Genomic DNA, 19,071 nt, shown 5'->3' on the forward strand with positions numbered 1-19,071 from the left:
TTTGAAGGGAGCGGTTCAAGACGCGCAGGTCCAGGATTGGTCGTAACCCACCGGATTCTTCGGTACAATAAAGTAGGGGCTGTAAAACCCAGACTTCATTTCGGCTGGAGGGACAGTCTCGATCGCACCCTTCGCCAGTAGGGTAGCGACCTCCGCTCTCATGACAGGGGCATTGCTACCGGCCATAGTGAGTGGATTCCCCTGAGGCGGGGAGGAGACCACGCGAACTGAATCACGTAGCCGAGCCTGATGGTTCTCCGACCCGGCGGGACAGTCCGGAAAGCTCTAGCCAGGCCTCCAGAAACTGCGCCAGCGGGGTTATTCGAACCACAGACGTACCGTCGGGGGTGCAGCGAGGCGGAATGACCGGCCCAGGCGTGGGTGGCATAGCGGCCCGGTGCGGGGGCACGGCCATAAACCGCGTCCTGCCAGAGGAGGCCAGGGGAGGACCAGCGTCCCACGGGGGCGTGCTCTGGCAGGGGTCTGGCGACAGAGGGGGATGAGAGGAGCATGGCCCGTGGGCGGCGCGTGCTGTCATCCACAGCCTCTTGGGGCTCAGAGAAAGAGCATTAGTTCTTTTGTAGAGATCTTCACCCAGCCCTCAAGCGGGGGAAGGAGTGATCCTGCTACCAGCTCCTGAAGAACTGAGCCCTAACTCCAAGCTGCCTGTCTCAGGTTTTGTGCTGCTCAGCCAGGTGTTAGCCGGCTAAGGGGCAGAGACAGGCGGTGCCAGCCTCCAGCGACCCCCTTGTGCTCAGGCCAGTGAAGGCTCGAGGGGAGGAGCCGCAAGGAGGCGGCGTCGGCGGGAAGCAGACTAAGCAGACCACACCGACAGATGACCGTCAGTGCAGAAGCCTCAGTCTGCTTGTGGATTGATCGAAGACTGTTGGGCGCAGTCCTCAACCACCCCGCCGACCAGGCAGCCCGCCTCAAGGTGCTGCTTAGGCTGGCGTGGCAGTCTAAGGGGCGGAGACGGGCAGTGCCGCCCTCCTGCGGCTTCCTCCTGCTCAGGTCCGTTTGCAGGCCAGAGGGGAGCAGCCGCATGGATGGGGGCTTGGCGGGAAGCAGACTGAGGAGGCCGCACGGATGGATGACCATCGGTGCCGGACCCGAGTCTGCTTCAGGTGGTCGAAGCCACACCGCCAAAGAGCTCAGCCTGGGACATGGGGGAGCTGAGAAAATGAATTCTCAGACCCTGCCACATCAACCTGGCTAAGCCCATGTCTGGACCACATAGTGGACATCACCTGACCCAGGATCACGCAGGTACCGATGTCGCCCGAGAGCGAGGTCAGTAGTGTGCGTGGCGGAACAACCAGGCCGGGCATGGGAGGCATAGCGTCCCAGCATAGGGGCGTGGTTAGAATTTCCGCGTTCTGCCAGGGTTGGCCAGGGAAGGACTAGCGTTCCACTGCGGCCGGTTCGACAGAACTCCCGGGACAGCACTGCATCGAAGGCGCAGGCGACACACAGCACTGCATGACCGTGCCACTATAGTGACAGGGAACATACAGACCATGATCGCCGTGCGATCGAAAGCAGCGAAGGCGGAGGACACCCGCGGGCCGCGAAAGTCACGTGGAGTTTCGCGCAGCGCAGGTGTCCTGATGCACGTCCGGGAGAAGCTTACAGCGCTCGGGGGGAGGGCGGGGCCACTCCAGCCGATGCTTTCAGCTGCCCGGGAAAGCATGGCTGACAGCTCTGGATCGGTCCCGGCAACGATGGCACTCCCGTGGGAGGCAACGCAGTCGAAACTTCATTTCCAGAGGAATCAAGCCCGCCTTGTGATGCTGTGAGTGCATGGTCTGCGATGTGGAGGGGGGTGTGGCCCGAGGAATTGACTCGTCGGTTGTTGTGCCACACCAAACCCTCAGATCACCCTGGCCACCAGCCAAAGTATCCCTTCTCGAGGAAGAGATAAATTGGGGTGTGGCAGAGGGGACTCTACTCACATGGAGATCATTGAGTCTTGATCTATAAACATCGCGATGTCATGTTCCCGCAATGAAAACATGACTCATCAACGAGCGCTGCCAAGCGTGATTAAGCCCAACACGCAAAACAGCGCTCGCGACCGTTAGGCAGATGACTGACGCACACACATCCAGAAAATACACGGGCGAACCGTCTTGAAAAAGACGTGCCGCGTGCAGCTCTTTTAGAGAGTGGAAAAGCTCAGCAGAGTGCTGAAGCACCCAGGGAGAAACACACTCACTGTCGGCAGATTACTGCACAAATCAGCAGCAGGAAATGCGATCTCGCTGGAAGCGCCGTCACACCAACACACTGAAGAGCCGCTCGTCTCGAAGAGATTTGAGATGACACTCAAAAGGCTTGTGGAGTGAAGTACTGAACTTGGCTCCGAAGCGAAAACATAGTCTGCATGTTGCTCGCGCACTTCCTTATATACCCCCTGCATGGGGCGGAGTTACGCTATGCAAATTCCGCAGACCCATGGCATTTCATTGCCATTGGCTCGTGTTTTAATACTCGAAGATGATAGGATTTCTAAGCGAAACCCCATTCGTCGTCATCCGACGTAACTCGGAGTGACAACGAAAGGGAACTGCATTTTTTGGGTTTGGGGGGGCCCAGCGCGGGGGGGGAGTGGCCCCTGGGGACCAAACGAAAATTTTCCATAAAAGTCTAGTGGGGCTACATGCCCACCAAATTTCATGTTCCCCGGTGTTTTGCTGTCCCTGGTATCGTTGACGGAAAATTCACTAAGATGACGAAAAAAAAAAAAAAAAAAAAAACTTTGACAATCCCTATATGACCGCTTTCGCTAGCTACGCTAGCGGCGGTCATAATTAGTTAATAACCAACAATATATTTTGAGAACATCTGGTTGCTCTGTTCAGTGAGACTGGTACTTTGTTTATGTTGCTTTTTTAGCACAATTCTGCGTCAAGAGTGGACACTTACACTTGAAAGAGGTCATATAACAGATGAAACTCGAAAAATTAGAATATTGTGTAAAGTTATAATTTTGATGATTATGGCTTACAGCTTATGAAAACCCCAAATTCAAAATCTCAGAAAATTAAAATTACTTCATTTTAATTTTATTTTTCTTATTTGAATTACTGAAATACACAAACTTTTGCAAGATATTCTAATTTTTCGAGTTTCAGCTGTACAATAATTATTATGATTTCACAGCATAACCGCTGCAACTGTGGTATTTTGGCATAAAAAAAATGATGAAAAAATAAAAAAAATAAAAAACACTGGTGAAAACTATGCCCAAACAAATTTTAATTGATGGGCGAAATTCTCTTACAACATGGGGCAAATTGTTGGAAATGATCATTCTGCATTCCCTGGTTAATGTCATTGTCACGACCCCGCTTGAGTTTCGTCACGAATCGAGTCAGTCTCTTCTCCTAATACCCACGCGTTCTTGAACAGAACGCATGGGAGATGTGTTTTTAAAAGTTGAACTGTTTTAAACTTGACACAGTTGACAGCGCGTCTTTACAATCGCAACGCTATGTCGAATAAAGAGAAGGACGCGACTTAACAGCCGACCGTCAGTCTGACGCATATGTGCATGTGTCGACCAATTAAAAACAGCGCAACAACACGTCCCGTGAGAACGCCCTCCAGAACACGGGCCATTCTTCTATCGAGCCGCTGAAGGGTGTCCATCCATCCATCCATCCATCCTCTTACAGTCCGTAACCATGACAACAGCCCCGGATGGTGGCGCGCGAGGCTAGAGGTGTTGGGTTGCGCAGAGGAGAGACACCTACGCGATCGCTCCATACTTTCACATGTATCCTGCCTTCATCTTCTGTCCGCGAGGATCTCTATCGGGAATCACCATGGTGCATCATTCTGGATCCATACAGTCCTTCAAACAGCAGAAGGGTCAGTGTGAGCGCTGTTTTTGCGGGGTTTTGTGTGTGTGTGATATCGTGTTTTGGGGGAAAGTGCGGCGGTGGGCTTCTGCACTCCATGTCCCGTTTTGGAGATGCTTTCGTGATATGATCAACTTCACGATTAAGTGTTTGGCGCATATACTGGATGCCACTGCAATATCGAATAGAATAGGCTCGATCACGAGTGAAACAATTATTTTGCTTTTTCGCATTAAGATCTCAAGGATTTGAATGTTTATGGCATATAAGTTTTCATATACATATACTGTATATTTAATATGTCATATAGGCTATTATAGTATTTTGATTGTCCTTGTTTGATCCCATAATTGTAAGGATATACATTTTATTAGTATAATAGATCAGGGATATCTCTCTGTTTTGATACTCATATGTTCAACAACAACAAGCTCTAATGTAACTAATTTATTTTTGGCATTTGAGTTTTGTTTGCATTTGAATGGATGTTGGTCCACTAGTGATCTCATAGCTGCAGTTTTGGTGATCAGTAACATGAAGCAGAATATTAATAAAAAATAAATAAAAAAAACACAGTCACTGGTACATTTTGACTGGGTTTAGAGAAAACACTTTCCATTGATTTCCCCTGATCTTGTTTAATGGGGTTGCCACACACACTAAGTGGTCATCTGCCTATTAAATCACACTGCGTTAAAAAACCTGCTGCTCTCAGGATGATTCTGACTAATTTGGTGTGATTACAGTGAGATAGACAAAAAAGAGCCACATTTGCAGGTTTTAGTAGCTCTCCATGGGACGAAAAGGAAAACAACTTTAGAGCATGTTGTGATATTAGAGGCATACATTGCACTCTGTTTTGATAAAGTGCATTTGATTCTTGTATAGAAGATATTAGATACAGTAACACGAACAGATATGATTACAGTTCTCAGAATGAGGTCAGTGTAAACAAAAACATTTCATGACTAATCTTACAAGATGTTATTACAGAGACTGAAATGAGAGATTGAAAGGGTCAAAAGACTGTAAGACAGAACTGCATTGTCACTTAGTAGTCTGTGTATTTGAGTATACATTTTTCAGATTGTTCTTTTTGCATAATTTTTTTGCAGCATTTTAGCTTAGAGAGTAGTAAACATTAGCTAATGTATTAAAGGGGTGGTATAATGCCCTTTTCACAAGGTGTAAAATAAGTCTCTGATGTCCCCAGAGTGTGTGTGTGAAGTTTTAGCTTAAAATACCCCACAGATATTTGTATATAGCATGTTAAAGTTGTCACTTTTTGAGGGTTAGCAAAAACGCACTGTTTTTGTGTGTGTCCCTTTAAATGCAAATGAGCTGCTGCTCTCAGGATAGGGGGCGGAGCTTCAAGAGCTGGTGTCCTTTTACCTCACACACACATGCTCTAGAACTGTCAATGTTTATGTTTAATGATGGAGAGAGACTCAAGAAGAAGTGACAACATGTAGAAGCAACAGAACATTTCGGAATGGTTAGTTGATGAATTTAGGTAGCTTATGTGTAGTTATCTTCTAGTCATTGATTAGCATATTCTGTCATGATAATCTATAAATCTCGTTCCCGGGGGCGGGGTTTATGTAAATTCTAGGGTTAGTGATGTCAGGAAGCTCATGTAGTCCCTACCAGCCGTTTGTTGTAGTCCTTAAAAGCACTTTCTTTAAAAGCAAATATCTTCCTTTGCTTTGAACTTTGAACATTGTAACTTTGCAGATGTTGTTTTACCAAACAGCAATATTACACACTTGCTAAAGTTAAAAAAGTGAAATCATAATCAACCACCCCTTTAACTAACATGAACTAAACATGAGGATTACATTTGTTACTGTATTTGTTAATCTTTGTTAATAAAAATACAGCTGTTCATTGTTTGTTCATGTTAGTTCACATTAGTTCATATTGCATTAACTAATGTTAGCAGGATTTTAATAAAGTATTTGTAAATGTTGAAATTAACATTAACAAAGATTAATAATAAATGCTGTATAAGTGCAGTTCATTATTAGTCCATGCTAACTAATGTAGTTAACTAATATTAACTAATGAACCTTATTGTAAAGTGTTACCCAGAATATTACCTTTTTTTTCTGTCCCATTACCCTGTTAGCAGTGGACGAGACAATTAACAATGAATATCTCAACCTTCTCAAATATTTTGGTCATATTCACCTTTTAATGGAAATGTAATTCATAAACAATTAAACATAATAATAATGATAACAATTATATTACTACTAATAACAACAAGAGGAATTAGAAGTAGAAGGAAAGTTTACAACATCTAATGTATGTGACCATATCACACATTTGAAGAATTTACTTTTTTCTTTATACTACCAGGAAAAGTATTTATCTAAATAAATAATAATGGAAAAGTTACTATTATTACCGTTCTGGATTTTTTTGGGACCACTTAATATAATTACTAGATCTAAAATCACAGTTAATCCAGATATTATGCAATAATTCCCGAGGTAATTCACTCATCCTGATTAATTTTCTACAGGTTTGCTGACGGCAGAAATGTGCTGGAAAGCTTTATAGGGCTATAATAGTAACTGAGACGGGCAGGACTATAGAGGAGGGTCAGTTCCACACCGCATCTTCTTTATAAGTGCTTCCTCATTTTATCTCTGAATGATTGGCCACAGTGTGACGGCATTTCTTGTACATCCCAATACAGCAAAATTGGCTCAACCAATGTCACAAGTTTAAAGCAAGGCCAATAAATGCAGAAAGGAAAATTTTCTCTCATTATTTTAAGCAATTTCCTTCTGTGCCACTGTAATAACACATTTCCCCTTGAAACATAATGACAGTGGCATGTATTTATAGAGCCACTTCACATCCGAACTAGCTAGACGTGACTCCGTCACGGTCATTAGCTATCAATCTAAGAGCGAATATACAGATTATCGCAAGCATTAAAGCTTTTTAATGACTCACAGTTAATTATTTGGGACTCGTGCAGCATGCCAGGACAGAGGTAAAGCTATTGACAGCTCTTTCTTCAGGTATTCGAGAAAAACACATCCATGTGCAATTTCTTTTAATTACAGTAAGCAGTCATTATGCTTTATCCAAAGCGACTTCCAGTACACTTATTACATTGGCATTCCCCATGGAGCAAAGGCTTGCAATCCAAGAAGGTCTCCACAAAACTAAACTGGTGTCAGAATAGTGCAACAGTGACCATGTGCAGTGCAGGGGTAGGAATGAGCAATCTGAGGGTGATTATGGTCCCAGCTTATGGCTGACCCTCTGTAGGGCGCCGCACCAACAGCCTTTACGACCACTTTACAGACTTATACGAATATTATAAGATTGTAGAGTGATAATATGGATACCATAAGAGTTTATTAGGACCATAAATGGACCAGGCTGCACACTCACACTTCAAGTTTTACTACAGAAATCCGATTTTTGATATAGTATCACAAATGACACTGTGTAACACTGTGCAAATTGATTGATCTGGGGTTTGATCATGACTAGCTGCTTAACTACTATCGTTCAATGCATCGTTGTGTAAATTAACTAGCTAGTCACGATATTCAAACCGTGTTGGTTAAACTTGGAACTGTTGTTATTGATGTCATTAAGGGCTGGAGTAATAATAGCTTCTTCTAATTAATTTGTTCAAGATTGAATTAATGTCTGATTATTGCTGTAAATAACAGTGGTGGCTCATAAGGGGAGGCAACAAAACAGCCTACCCCAAATTTTGAGTTGAAAATGGGAGAAGGATGATTTAATGTTAATAAAATTCCCAGTTATTCATTTCATGTCTCAGAATATTGTTTGTAATTTCACCTCTGTAAGTGTAACCACCAAATCTGCGAAACGCGAGTCTGAGGGGATAGAGAAAAGGAGAGGGAGGCAAATCCATAGCCAGAGACTTGTGCCTCTGTTGAAAAAAAAAAAAAGACAATCACCATTGAGTGTTTAGCTTTCAGCGATTAGGAGTGTTGAGAAAAGTGGCTGAACTGCTACCGCTGATGTACTAACTACGTATGGAGAGTAGAGATATTGAATATTTGATCGCAAACAAATTTAGCAAACTACCATTTGAACAATAGCTAAATTAAAAATGAAAGACCCCACACCTATAAGGTAAGCTTAGCTATAGGCTACAGCAGTCAGCTTCACTAAACGGCCAAACGTGCTCTTTTAAAATGGACATTTAAAGGACAGAAGGGTGGATTTTTGCTTCAAGTGATAGGTTAGGTGAGTGAAATTATATTTATGTTGTCTTGCTGTATGTGTGTGGTTTTCTGTAAATTTTCTTTCTAAAAGTGAGCAAAAAAGCCATTTTAAAGCATTTTTAAAAATCATTGGGAGGGGATCCGACCCCTAAAACATTGTGTGCCTCCTCTATTTTAAAACCCACCAGCCGCCACTGGTAAATAACAAACATGGCATCAGGACTACTTCTCTATTTTGTTCCCCGTTTTGACGTGACCTGCCAGAACTGACGCTATGCTTGATATAGGCCTCCTAGCGTGCTGATTGGGTAGATCATTTGAACGTGTTCCTCCCGAACTTTGTTAAAGGTGCAAGAGGTGATCTGGGAATTGCTAACTTTAGCCTGCTAGCATTGAAAGCATACAATTCAACCCAGAGACAAAGTTCTTTGATAACATCATATGTCATTCACCGATGAGAAAACTTTACAGTACAGTGAGGGGCAGGCCGGTCGCGACAAGGCAAGCAAACCAAGCAATTGCTTGGGGCCCCGAGCTGGCCTGGGGCCCCAAGACAACGACTGGTTAAGAATAAAATGCAACGACAAACAGTGTGAGCGCCCCTTTGATAGTCAATGCAGTAAAGTGCAATGACACTGTTATCGGGATCCCCCTCAAGGGGGCCCCCTCTAAGTAGTCGCTGACAGCAGCCAGCCAACCACATGATCTCTGCTGCCGGCAAAATACAAAACCTCCTCGGCAGTCATCATGAAGCGGAATTATGCTTCAGGAAGTCAGAAAAGAAAGAAAAGAAAGGAAAAGGAGGATAAGAAAAAACAAAAGATAGTGGTAAGTGATAAATTACACTGGATAAAATAGCTCTACGTGTCTTGTACAAATGGTGTAATTTTGCAGCAGGTAGGCTAGCAAAAATATGTTTATGTTAGCTACGTTGACTGCCTGACGGCAAATGCTTGTAACGAACAGTTAGTGCAACTTTTTTTTTCGAACAGACGAAATATGGTTACATACTGTAATATGTTTTTTAACGGGATAAGGAAGACGCAGATCTGTTCCAGAATCACTGTTTATCGTATTTAATGACGTGACATTGCTATAGCTTTGTAATAGGTTTTGATGAAAGTGGCATAGCATGCTATACTAACTATTCCACCGTGATAATCTATTTACCAAATGGGGGTTAGGAAAACCACACAATAAATTCTGTGCATCAAAAATTAGCTTGGGATGTTTTTAAGCATTGGTAGTTGTGAAAGCAGCTGCATCCCTTCCCTTCTAATAGCAAAATATGGAAATGCTAACATATCTTTTCGGTAACACTTTATAATAACCATCATTAATAGATGGTAAATTGTTAGTTATTTAATCTTTAATTAATTGTCATTTAACTGTTTTTTACTTAATAAATACTTTGTAACCCATCTATAAACAGAAAGTGGGGTTTGGGGGCCTCCATATCCATTTTGCTTGGGGCCCCCAAATTCCTTCAAACGGCCCTGGTGAGGGGAGAATCAGAAGCGCTTGGTTTAAGTATGTGATTGTGAAATGACTCCAGTTCAGAAGTTGACCTGTTGACATAAAGGAAAGAATGCACTGTATTTCAGCTTTATTCATATGCAATTTCAGGACATATAGCGGCAACACAGTCAAATCTCACTGAATTATCTGCATAGGGCAAACTCATCGTTACATATAACTGAACTATCAGATATTCACTATTCAGATATTTATACAACAAATTATTCTGGGGGCAATGAAACTTTTGTGAAAATTATAAAAAATACTGGCGGGGAAAGAGTTAATGGTAAATTTTCATTTAAAACAAATTCAGTTTTTGGACAAACAACAACAAATAGGTCTTAAGCTGGTCTCCCAGACTGACCAAGCTGAGATACCAGCAAACCTGTTTTGGCTGGTTTGCTGTCAGCAAGGATTGCAGTTCTGCATTAAAGAACGGCCCCTGAAGCTCACAGAAGTCTGAGTAAAGCCCCAAGTATCCACTGACCCTAGAACCTCGCCTGTCTCTAAGTGCTGAATGACAAAATAAATATACAGCAGGAAACTGGCATTCTACCTTTTCCTTTCTCTCTCACTTTCTTGTTGAGTTCTTGTTTGTTTCGGGGGCTTTCTGTAAAATTTTTTTTTTATTTTGACACATCTGTCCAGTTAAATGAAAGATTTTGCCCAAACAGTGCATTCCATTGATATAAGAGTGATGTGTGGACATTACAAAGGAAGACAGTTGCGGCAAGAGAAAGAAACATCCCAGTCTGTGAAGGAGATATGATGGGAATGGAGAGAAAGAGACTCTTTGATGTTTATTCCTGTACCAGAAGAGTGGATTTTATATTCAGTGACAGTATGTCCACATCAAAGCATGTTTGGCCACAGACTCCTTCACTGGCATATCTTATCGCATCTTTGCAGAAATATGCCATTTTGATTAAAATGCAAATCATTCATTTGAGTGTTGATAATGGATATTACACTAATTAATGCTCTCCTAATACAATTCCATAATTAATGGAAAATCTGCAGTTTAGCATTTAATGGTGAAAGCATGAGATGAATTCTGAGCTAATAATAATTGTAGGAAGTGTGACAGACGGCTGTGGGGTATGTGGTAGAACATGGCCCTTACGAAACAAACATATTTGGAAATTTACTGCAGATACTGGTAAAACACTTGTTTAGTCGATCTCTCTCTCATAATACAATAATCCTCAATGAAGCGACTCAACATTCCTTCGTTACTAGTTCTGAAGTGACGTTTTAGAATTTGTAACAGAGGCTGTTACTATTAATTTAGTAACTGTTAAACTGTCAACTTGGGATGTGAATCCAAATGGCGGAAGTAGTTCTGCACATAAGAGGGTTTTTAAAGACGCTCCATTGTTATTTCTTATTTATTTACTCACCTATGCCGATGTTGTATAAACGTCGTGAGATATGGTTGTATATCGGCATGCTGTGATTGACTAGGCCGAATCACAGGCGTGCTGATAAACAGCCATATCGCACTGCTACGAGTTTGATATTGCCAGCCCGATCTCACAGCATTTCATACGATTTTTACGAGGTGGCTAATTCGTACGAATTCATACGACCGAATTCGTAAGATTTTTGCTAAATCGTACATATTTTACGAGTTGCCCAATTCGTATTAATTTGTATGAATGACCTAACCCTGACCCCGCCCCTAAACTTACCCATCACTGGGGTTTAGACAAATCGTACGAATTTGTCAAATTGGTCGTGAGATAGCGTTGGATATTGCTCATATAGAAACTAAAATAAAAATATATTAAAAAAATATATTTTGCTGCCTTATTCTGTATAATTATTTTTTACATTATATAAAATCCATGATGACTTAAGTGTTTATTGTACATAAACCAACCATAAAATTTTCATTAGGGAAATATAGGGGTAAAAAATATTTTAGAATATAAATTACAGGTTATTGTTCAGCAGAGTATTTGATTTCTTAGCCATTTAAAAGCAAGAGATAAGTTTAAGAAAATCAGTGAAAACTGAGCTTTTTGGAAACCAATCCCAGGGGATACATTTGAAAATTATGGTACATGTTTAGTCATGTGATGCAGTCATGTGATCTATTCAACCCAAAACAATCAAGATGGCGGCCCATGTTGTACTAGCTTTGTTGTGGCTGTATACACTTTTATAGTGTTTTTAAAGAAAAAATTTTATTTTGTGTTATCTTCATATTACATTCCTGACAGAAAATGTACTCACAGTTGCTGTCAAACATGATCCTGCATCAAAAATGAGGGCAGTTTCATTGCATGCGATGTTCCAACATATAATCAATGGTAATTTTGTGACCTGGACATTTGTATTATTTTGCTAATAAAATGATTGTGCTAGAAAAATGTCAACTTTATTATGTCTGATCACTCTGTATCATTTCAGTGAGCTTTTATAACGTTTTATGCATACACAGTAAGATTATTTAAGCATTATTTAGGCTGCGTCTCATTTCTCTGTCTTACCCCTTACTCTTACCCCTTCCCCTCGGTTTTACGCATTCATGTGAGGGGAAGTGGTGTCCCAATTCTCATTTTGATTAAGGGCTAGGGCCAAGGCGTAGGGCTACATAGCCCTTGAAATGAAGTTTGCGGAGGACCACACTTGAAAGAGAGGGGTAGGAATTTCCCAGAAGTGAGTCGCACAAATGTATGTATTTTCAGCAGTTTAATGACACTCGTGTTTTATGATACTTTTAATAAAATGTTCAAGCGGTTTTAATTGTAATGTTTTTGTTTTGAATCGCCAGTTAACCGCTAGCTAGCAGCTATGCGCTATTTGCCGTTTGCTAATGTTTTGCTTAGCTATGGTGTCGCCGGCGCCGCCGTTGAATACAATGAAAAAATGTCTTTGACTGATGGCACACAAGCGTGCAAAGATAAAGGGAGACCAGGCAATCGATATCACAACCCAAGACGACGGCATCTTCGTTTGTTTATGTCAACGCGTATCGCCTCTGTTGACATAGCAGCAGCCAGCTAGCGGAAAGGGAAGATGACGCAAACGGTAATCGAGTGGTGTCTCATTTTTTAGAGAAACGTTCTTCCCCCTACCCCCCTTCACTCGGTATCGAGGGGCAAGGGGAAGACGCAGACAAAGGGGTAGGGGAAGGGGAAGGGGTAAAACAGAGAAATGAGATTGGCCCTTAAGATTTTCAGTGTGGACAAGCAACTTTTGGAAAACACTTGAAAATGAGATTGTGGACCAAGAGCAGTGTGAAACAAAAAGACCATTTTCAGATGTATCCGCATTAATGTGGACTTTAATCATTGTGGACCATATATATATATATGTGTGTGTGTGTGTGTGTTAAAACTTAGTGTACAACACATAGTTCTCTTACGAGAGTCCTCTCGTACTGCGTTTTATCAAAACGCTACGGGAAAAGTCTCTTTTCACGAAACACTGAAGCAAAAATTATCCTTTAATTTTCATATATGTAAAACGCGTTGCGGCAGCAGCAGACAGCTATGGCGAGACGGCTTGTTCGCTCATTGGCTGCTCTGCGGCAACTGCTTAAGCCTATCGAGCGAGGCCTGAGATGACATCAGGCCAATGAGGGCGCTTCGCGCCCTCCTCGCCACTTCCCGCCGAAACGGGCGTGGCTTACCTCTATAAAAGGAGCTCGAGAAGGCTGACTCACTTGATTTTAATCTCTTCAGCGAAGCGCACGCATCGCTGGATCACGGAAGCAGCGTCGTTGAAGCAAGCACATCAGCGGGACGAGCCCTCGAAGCTGCTGGCCAACGCCGCCTTCTACAGCCGTACCTGCTGCGCTTTCCGGCGCCTATATCCTTTCATTGCCTTTGTGTGTGTGTGTGTGTGTTTCCTGCATCACTCACCCCTAAAAGAGCTGCGTCTTTTTTAAGATGCCTTCTTGCGGCTCGTGCCGAGCCCCACTCACCGAGGGAGACAAGCACGTCATCTGTGTTTCCTGCCTGGGTGAGGACCATGCAGCGCTCGCGCTCGCTGACGGCGGATGCCCTCACTGCGAGCTTTTGCCGATGGTGACTCTGAGGACTCGCCTGGCATCCTTTTCCAAGCCTGCATTCACCGCCGCGATGCCGCGCCGTAAAAAGCGCCGCTCGCAGCGGGTCCCGGAACCCGCTCCAGCCCGACCAAGCTCGCCGGTTCGCCCGCCAGCTTCACCGGCCTCTCTCGAATCACTTCCTGATGCTCAGCGCCCGCAGTCTGCCGCCGCTTCATCAGAGGAAGTCGGTTCAGAGGCCGCGTCGGGGGAAAAGGATTCCTGCTCTCTGGTAGCTTCAGGCAGCGAGGATTGGGCGAGCTTTGAGGACCTCGCGCCTCCTGCCCGCAAGCCCTCAACGAGAGCCAACATTGAGAAGGAGCTCATGCGAGTACTCGCGCTGGCCGCGGCGAGCCTCGGCCTCGAGTGGTCTGCACCGGAGCCCCCCTCTCGAACCCGGCTGGATGGTAGCTTCCTCCCTGGTGAGCGCACTTCTCCGGAATCTAAGCCCGCTCCTTTTCTTCCTGAGTTACATGAAGAAGTTGCGAAGGCTTGGAACGCGCCCTTCTCTGCGCGGACGCGCTCATCTGTCTCACCCGCTTTTTCCTCCCTGGATAAGGCCGGAGACCGAGGCTACCTCTCTCTTCCGCCGGTGGAACAGGCGATAGCGACCCACCTTTGCCCGCCCTCTGCTGGACGGCGGGCTAAACCGGTGTTGCCTTCTAAAGCCTGCCGCATGACGTCGACGCTGCTCGCGCGAATCTTCTCCGCCGCTGGGCAGGCCGCGTCATCGCTACACACCATGGCTACGCTGCAGATCTACCAGGGTGATCTCCTCCGTAAACTGGACGAGATGGGACCTGACGCTATCTGCATCGCGGATTTAAGGAGCGCTTCAGATCTCACGCTCCGAGCTACTAAGGCCGCCGCACAAGCCATGGGACGCTGTATGGCTTCCGCCACTGTCGCTGAGAGACACTTATGGCTGACGCTCACGGAGATGGCCGATTCCGAGCGCACTGCGTTTCTCGATGCCCCGCTGTCTTCCACCGGCCTTTTTGGTTCTTCTCTCTCCGAGTTCGTGGAGAGATTTACCGAGGCCCAAAAAGCGTCTCAAGCCTTCAAGCACTTCCTGCCGAAGCGCTCCGGTTCTGCAGCGGGTCGTGACAAACGGACCCCGCGGAGCTCTCAGCCTCAGCCCCCGCCTTCGGCCGCCTCATCGCAGCAGCCACAGCAGCGCAGCTCGAGGCCCCGCTCTCGGTCCAGCGCCCGGCGCCCCTCCTCGCGCGGGCCGCGATCGAAGGTCGTGGTAAAGCCTGAAGTGCCGAAGAAGTCCTAGCAAGCCTAGGAAAGCGCAGGTGTGTGAGTCCCGTTGCGGCCGGCCTCCCACCCAAGCGCCCCACTGTTTCAGTCCCAAGATTTGCGACTGTTCCAGTGTTTTCTGCAGAGAGCAAGCCCGCACTGCTGCCCGCTTGCCTGCACACAAAAGCCGTTTTCACGGCTACCCAGATAAATCTCAGAAAGAGTGTATTTTCTGGTGTCCCGGCCACGGCCGATGGTGCTATAAATGTAGTCTCGATGCCCACTCCTCAGTGCCCATCACTACACATAAGCACAGCCCTACACTTAGGGCCCGCGCACATAAAATCGACTCAGGTCGATTGCGCTTCCAGCATAGTGAGAGTGCCCACTTCCCAGTGCCCACGAACACTATGTCTAACACATCACAGGCTCTCTGTAAAAACGAGAACTGTGAGCGCGCGCTCTGCTCAGGCAGACGCCGCGCCCAAAGCAGTAAATGTGCCCGCTCCCAGCCCACATCTACTCGCTCACATGGGTCCTATGAGACTTTCTCAGTCCTCCCTCACTCAGCTAAGCACTGTAGCGAGGTCGAGGATGAGCGTCTCGCCCGCTGTATTAAGCGCGCGCCCCGCCTCAAATGCCACAGGCATAACGCCTATGTTTGTATCCCCCGAAGCGCCTCTGTCGCACGGCGATCAGAGCGCGCTCCGTATCCAGCCCCTAGCCAGCCATGCAGATGCATGGGCAGCGCTCCCAGGGGTTTCGGACTGGGTGCTAGGCATTATAAAGAGAGGCTTCTCGCTACAGTTTTGCCGACGCCCTCCCCGCTTCACAGCGCGCGTCGAGACTACGGTTTCGTTGGAAGTAGCTCACTTACTTCGAGCCGAAATATCAAAACTGATAAGCAAAGGGGCGATAGAGCGCGTTTCCCCAGCTCTAAGCGAAGGGGGACTATACAGCAGATACTTTCTAGTCCCCAAAAAGGACGGCGGTATCAGACCCATACTGGATCTAAGACGGCTGAACAGAGTATTAGTGAAACGCAGTTTCAAAATGCTCACAACCAGCAAAATTCTCGCGCACGTTCGCCGAGAAGACTGGTTCATGTCGATAGATCTGAAGGACGCGTATTTTCAAATACAGATAGCGTCACACCACAGGCGATACTTGAGATTCGCCTTCGAGGGTCAGACATACCAGTATACAGTCCTGCCATTCGGCTTGTCCCTAGCACCTCGTACATTTACGAAATGCATGGACGCAGCGCTCGCTCCTCTCAGACTCAGAGGCATGCGAGTGCTGAACTATTTGGACGACTGGCTGATCCTAGCTCAATCACGATCACAGCTCGTGGAGCACAGAACCATTTTACTCGATCACCTCGAGAATCTTGGTATCACAGTCAACTGGACGAAAAGTTCATTGAACCCCAGTCAAACGATTTCGTTTCTGGGTGTCGTTCTGGACTCACAGTCTATGACAGCGCGGCTGTCACCACAGCGCGCGCTGGCCATTCAGCGCGCGGCGAGGGCTTTTCGCCGCGGCGCTGTCACCCCGCTCAGGAAGTTTCAAAGGATGCTGGGTCTCATGGCCTCAGCATCGTCAGTTCTCCGGCTGGGCTTGCTCCGCATGCGCCCGCTGCAGTTCTGGTTGAAAGCGCGGGTACCGCGCAGAGCGTGGGCGACCGGTCGATTACGCCTCAAGGTCGATCACAGCTGTGTTTCAGCCCTGACGCCTTGGACGGCGGACGACTGGTACCAATCAGGTGTAAGCCTGGGGACTTCCTCGAGAGTGAGGATGGTGTCTACAGACGCATCCACCTCGGGATGGGGAGCTCTGCTCGAGGGCAGACCGTTCTTCGGCCTGTGGTCGGAACGAGAAAAGCTCCAACACATAAACTGCCTAGAAATGCTGGCAGTGCACAACGCGATGACGCGTTTTTGTCCCCGCATCAAGGACGAACACGTCATAGTCCGCTCGGACAACATGGCTGTGGTGTCCTACATAAATCGCCAGGGCGGTCTGAAATCCTTATCCCTGTACAGGCTGGCGAAACGCCTCCTATTATGGGCTCAGCACAACTTACGCTCGCTGAGAGCAGTGCATGTACCTGGGCTTCAGAATGTGGGCCCAGACAGACTGTCCAGGAACAATGTTCCCCCGGGCGAATGGTCTCTACACCCACAAACAGTCCGGCTGTTGTGGGAGAGATTCGGCAGAGCGGAGGTGGACCTCTTCGCGTCCCGCGAAAACGCGCACTGCCCCGCATTCTTTTCAAAAACCGACAGCGCGCTGTCCCGAAGGTGGCCGCGCTGTCCGTTATACGCTTTTCCCCCCGTCTCCCTCCTGCCACAGGTGCTGGAACGGGTCAGGGAAACGAAATGCCCAGTCCTGCTTGTAGCTCCGTTCTGGGAGAACCAGATATGGTTCCCAGTGCTTATGCAGTTGACAGATATCGATCCATGGCCACTGCCGCTGAGGAGAGATCTCCTCTCGCAGGCCGGAGGCTCGATTTGGCACCCACACCCGGAACTATGGTCCCTTCATGTGTGGGTGCTCAACGGATACCCGTTGGTCTCACAGAGGGAGTCGTGAATACCATCACTCAGGCTAGAGCGCCGTCGACACGGCGGCTTTATGCTTCGAAGTGGTCGGTTTTCTCCGGCTGGTGTACAGCTCGGAGCATTTCACCCCTCGAGTGTGAGGTAACGGAGGTTCTCTCCTTCCTACAAGAGCTGTTGGATAAGGGCAGATCCCCTTCCACGCTCAAAGTGTATGTGGCGGCTATTTCAGCGTTCTCTGGTTCAACGCTGGGTCAGTCGCTGGGAAGGAATGATTTAGTCATCCGCTTCCTCAGGGGAGCTAGGAGACTGAATCCACCTAGACCTCCTTCAGTTCCTTTGTGGGACCTTTCTACGGTCCTAGCGGCCATGAAAGATGCCCCTTTCGAGCCTATCCAGTCTATTAGCCTCAAACACTTGTCTTTCAAAGCAGTGTTTTTGATGGCTCTCGCTTCAGTGAAGCGCATAGGCGACCTGCACGCGCTCTCTGTGAGCCCGGCGTGCTTGGAGTTTGGCCCTAATGACTCTAAAGTCATACTCAAACCTAAGCACGGCTATGTGCCGAAATCCCTCAACACGCCTTTTCGGGCTCAGGTCATTTCCCTGGCTGCCCTGCCGGCATCAAGTGAGGAAGGGGACTCGAGTTTTCTTTGCCCTGTTAGGGCTTTAAGAGCTTATATGTCCCGCTCTGCTGTCTTCAGACAGACAGAGCAGCTCTTTGTCTCGTTCAGTGGACGTTCCAAAGGAATGGCTGTTTCGAAACAAAGTCTATCCAGATGGATAGTTGACGCCATAGCGCTGGCTTATACTGCCAAAGGCATTCCATGCCCGTTGGGAGTCAGAGCGCACTCCACGAGAAGCGTGGCTTCTTCGTGGGCTTGGTCCAGCGGGATTTCCCTACAGGATATATGTACGGCGGCGGGCTGGGCCTCGCCGTCTACATTTATGAGGTTTTATAACCTAGAGGTTCCCGCCTTGCAGGCTAAGCTTTTGTCGGTGTAATCCGTTCAGCCGTCCAGTCAGACCGCTGAAACTCACGCGCTATGCGCTACCGACTATCTTGGGCAGAACTGTGTAAGACCCACATTTCCACATTAGTTCAGGCTCCCTACCCTGTCTATGTGATGTTATACTTGCGTCTGTGGATATGTCTATTCTACGACGCTACAATTTAGGGAATCAAGGCTCCCACCCTTATTCCCTGACTCTGTGTGAGTCAATCTGGTGATTATGCACTGTATGCCTGAAATAGCTTCCGGTGATCAGTGTTTTTATCCCAGCACGCACGGCGTTTTGCAAGGGGTTCCCGTAGCGTTTTGATAAAACGCAGTACGAGAGGACTCTCGTAAGAGAACGTACTCGGTTACTAACGTAACCTCGGTTCTCTCTAGAAGAGGGAACGAGTACTGCGTTCTCTGCCGTGCGTACGGTTCACTCTGGTTCGCTTCGGCGATCAAAATCAAGTGAGTCAGCCTTCTCGAGCTCCTTTTATAGAGGTAAGCCACGCCCGTTTCGGCGGGAAGTGGCGAGGAGGGCGCGAAGCGCCCTCATTGGCCTGATGTCATCTCAGGCCTCGCTCGATAGGCTTAAGCAGTTGCCGCAGA

The 19,071-nt window shown here is 46.7% G+C and overlaps 1 protein-coding gene across 1 annotated transcript in view; it reads left to right on the plus strand.

The window, feature by feature from the left end:
* Nucleotides 1–3,827: 3,827 nt before the first annotated feature.
* LOC308684620 (anoctamin-3-like) overlaps nucleotides 3,828–19,071 on the plus strand; it is a gene marked incomplete at both ends in the record, with an annotated part of 38,347 nt that continues 23,103 nt past the window's right edge. The window contains one exon of the mRNA XM_081355885.1: nucleotides 3,828–3,879. Within this exon, the coding sequence (XP_081212011.1) occupies nucleotides 3,828–3,879 (52 nt within the window). The remainder of the gene's footprint in view (nucleotides 3,880–19,071) is intronic.

Source organism: Scardinius erythrophthalmus (genome assembly GCF_964197995.2).
Source record: "Scardinius erythrophthalmus genome assembly, chromosome: 24".
Lineage (NCBI taxonomy): Eukaryota > Metazoa > Chordata > Actinopteri > Cypriniformes > Leuciscidae > Scardinius > Scardinius erythrophthalmus.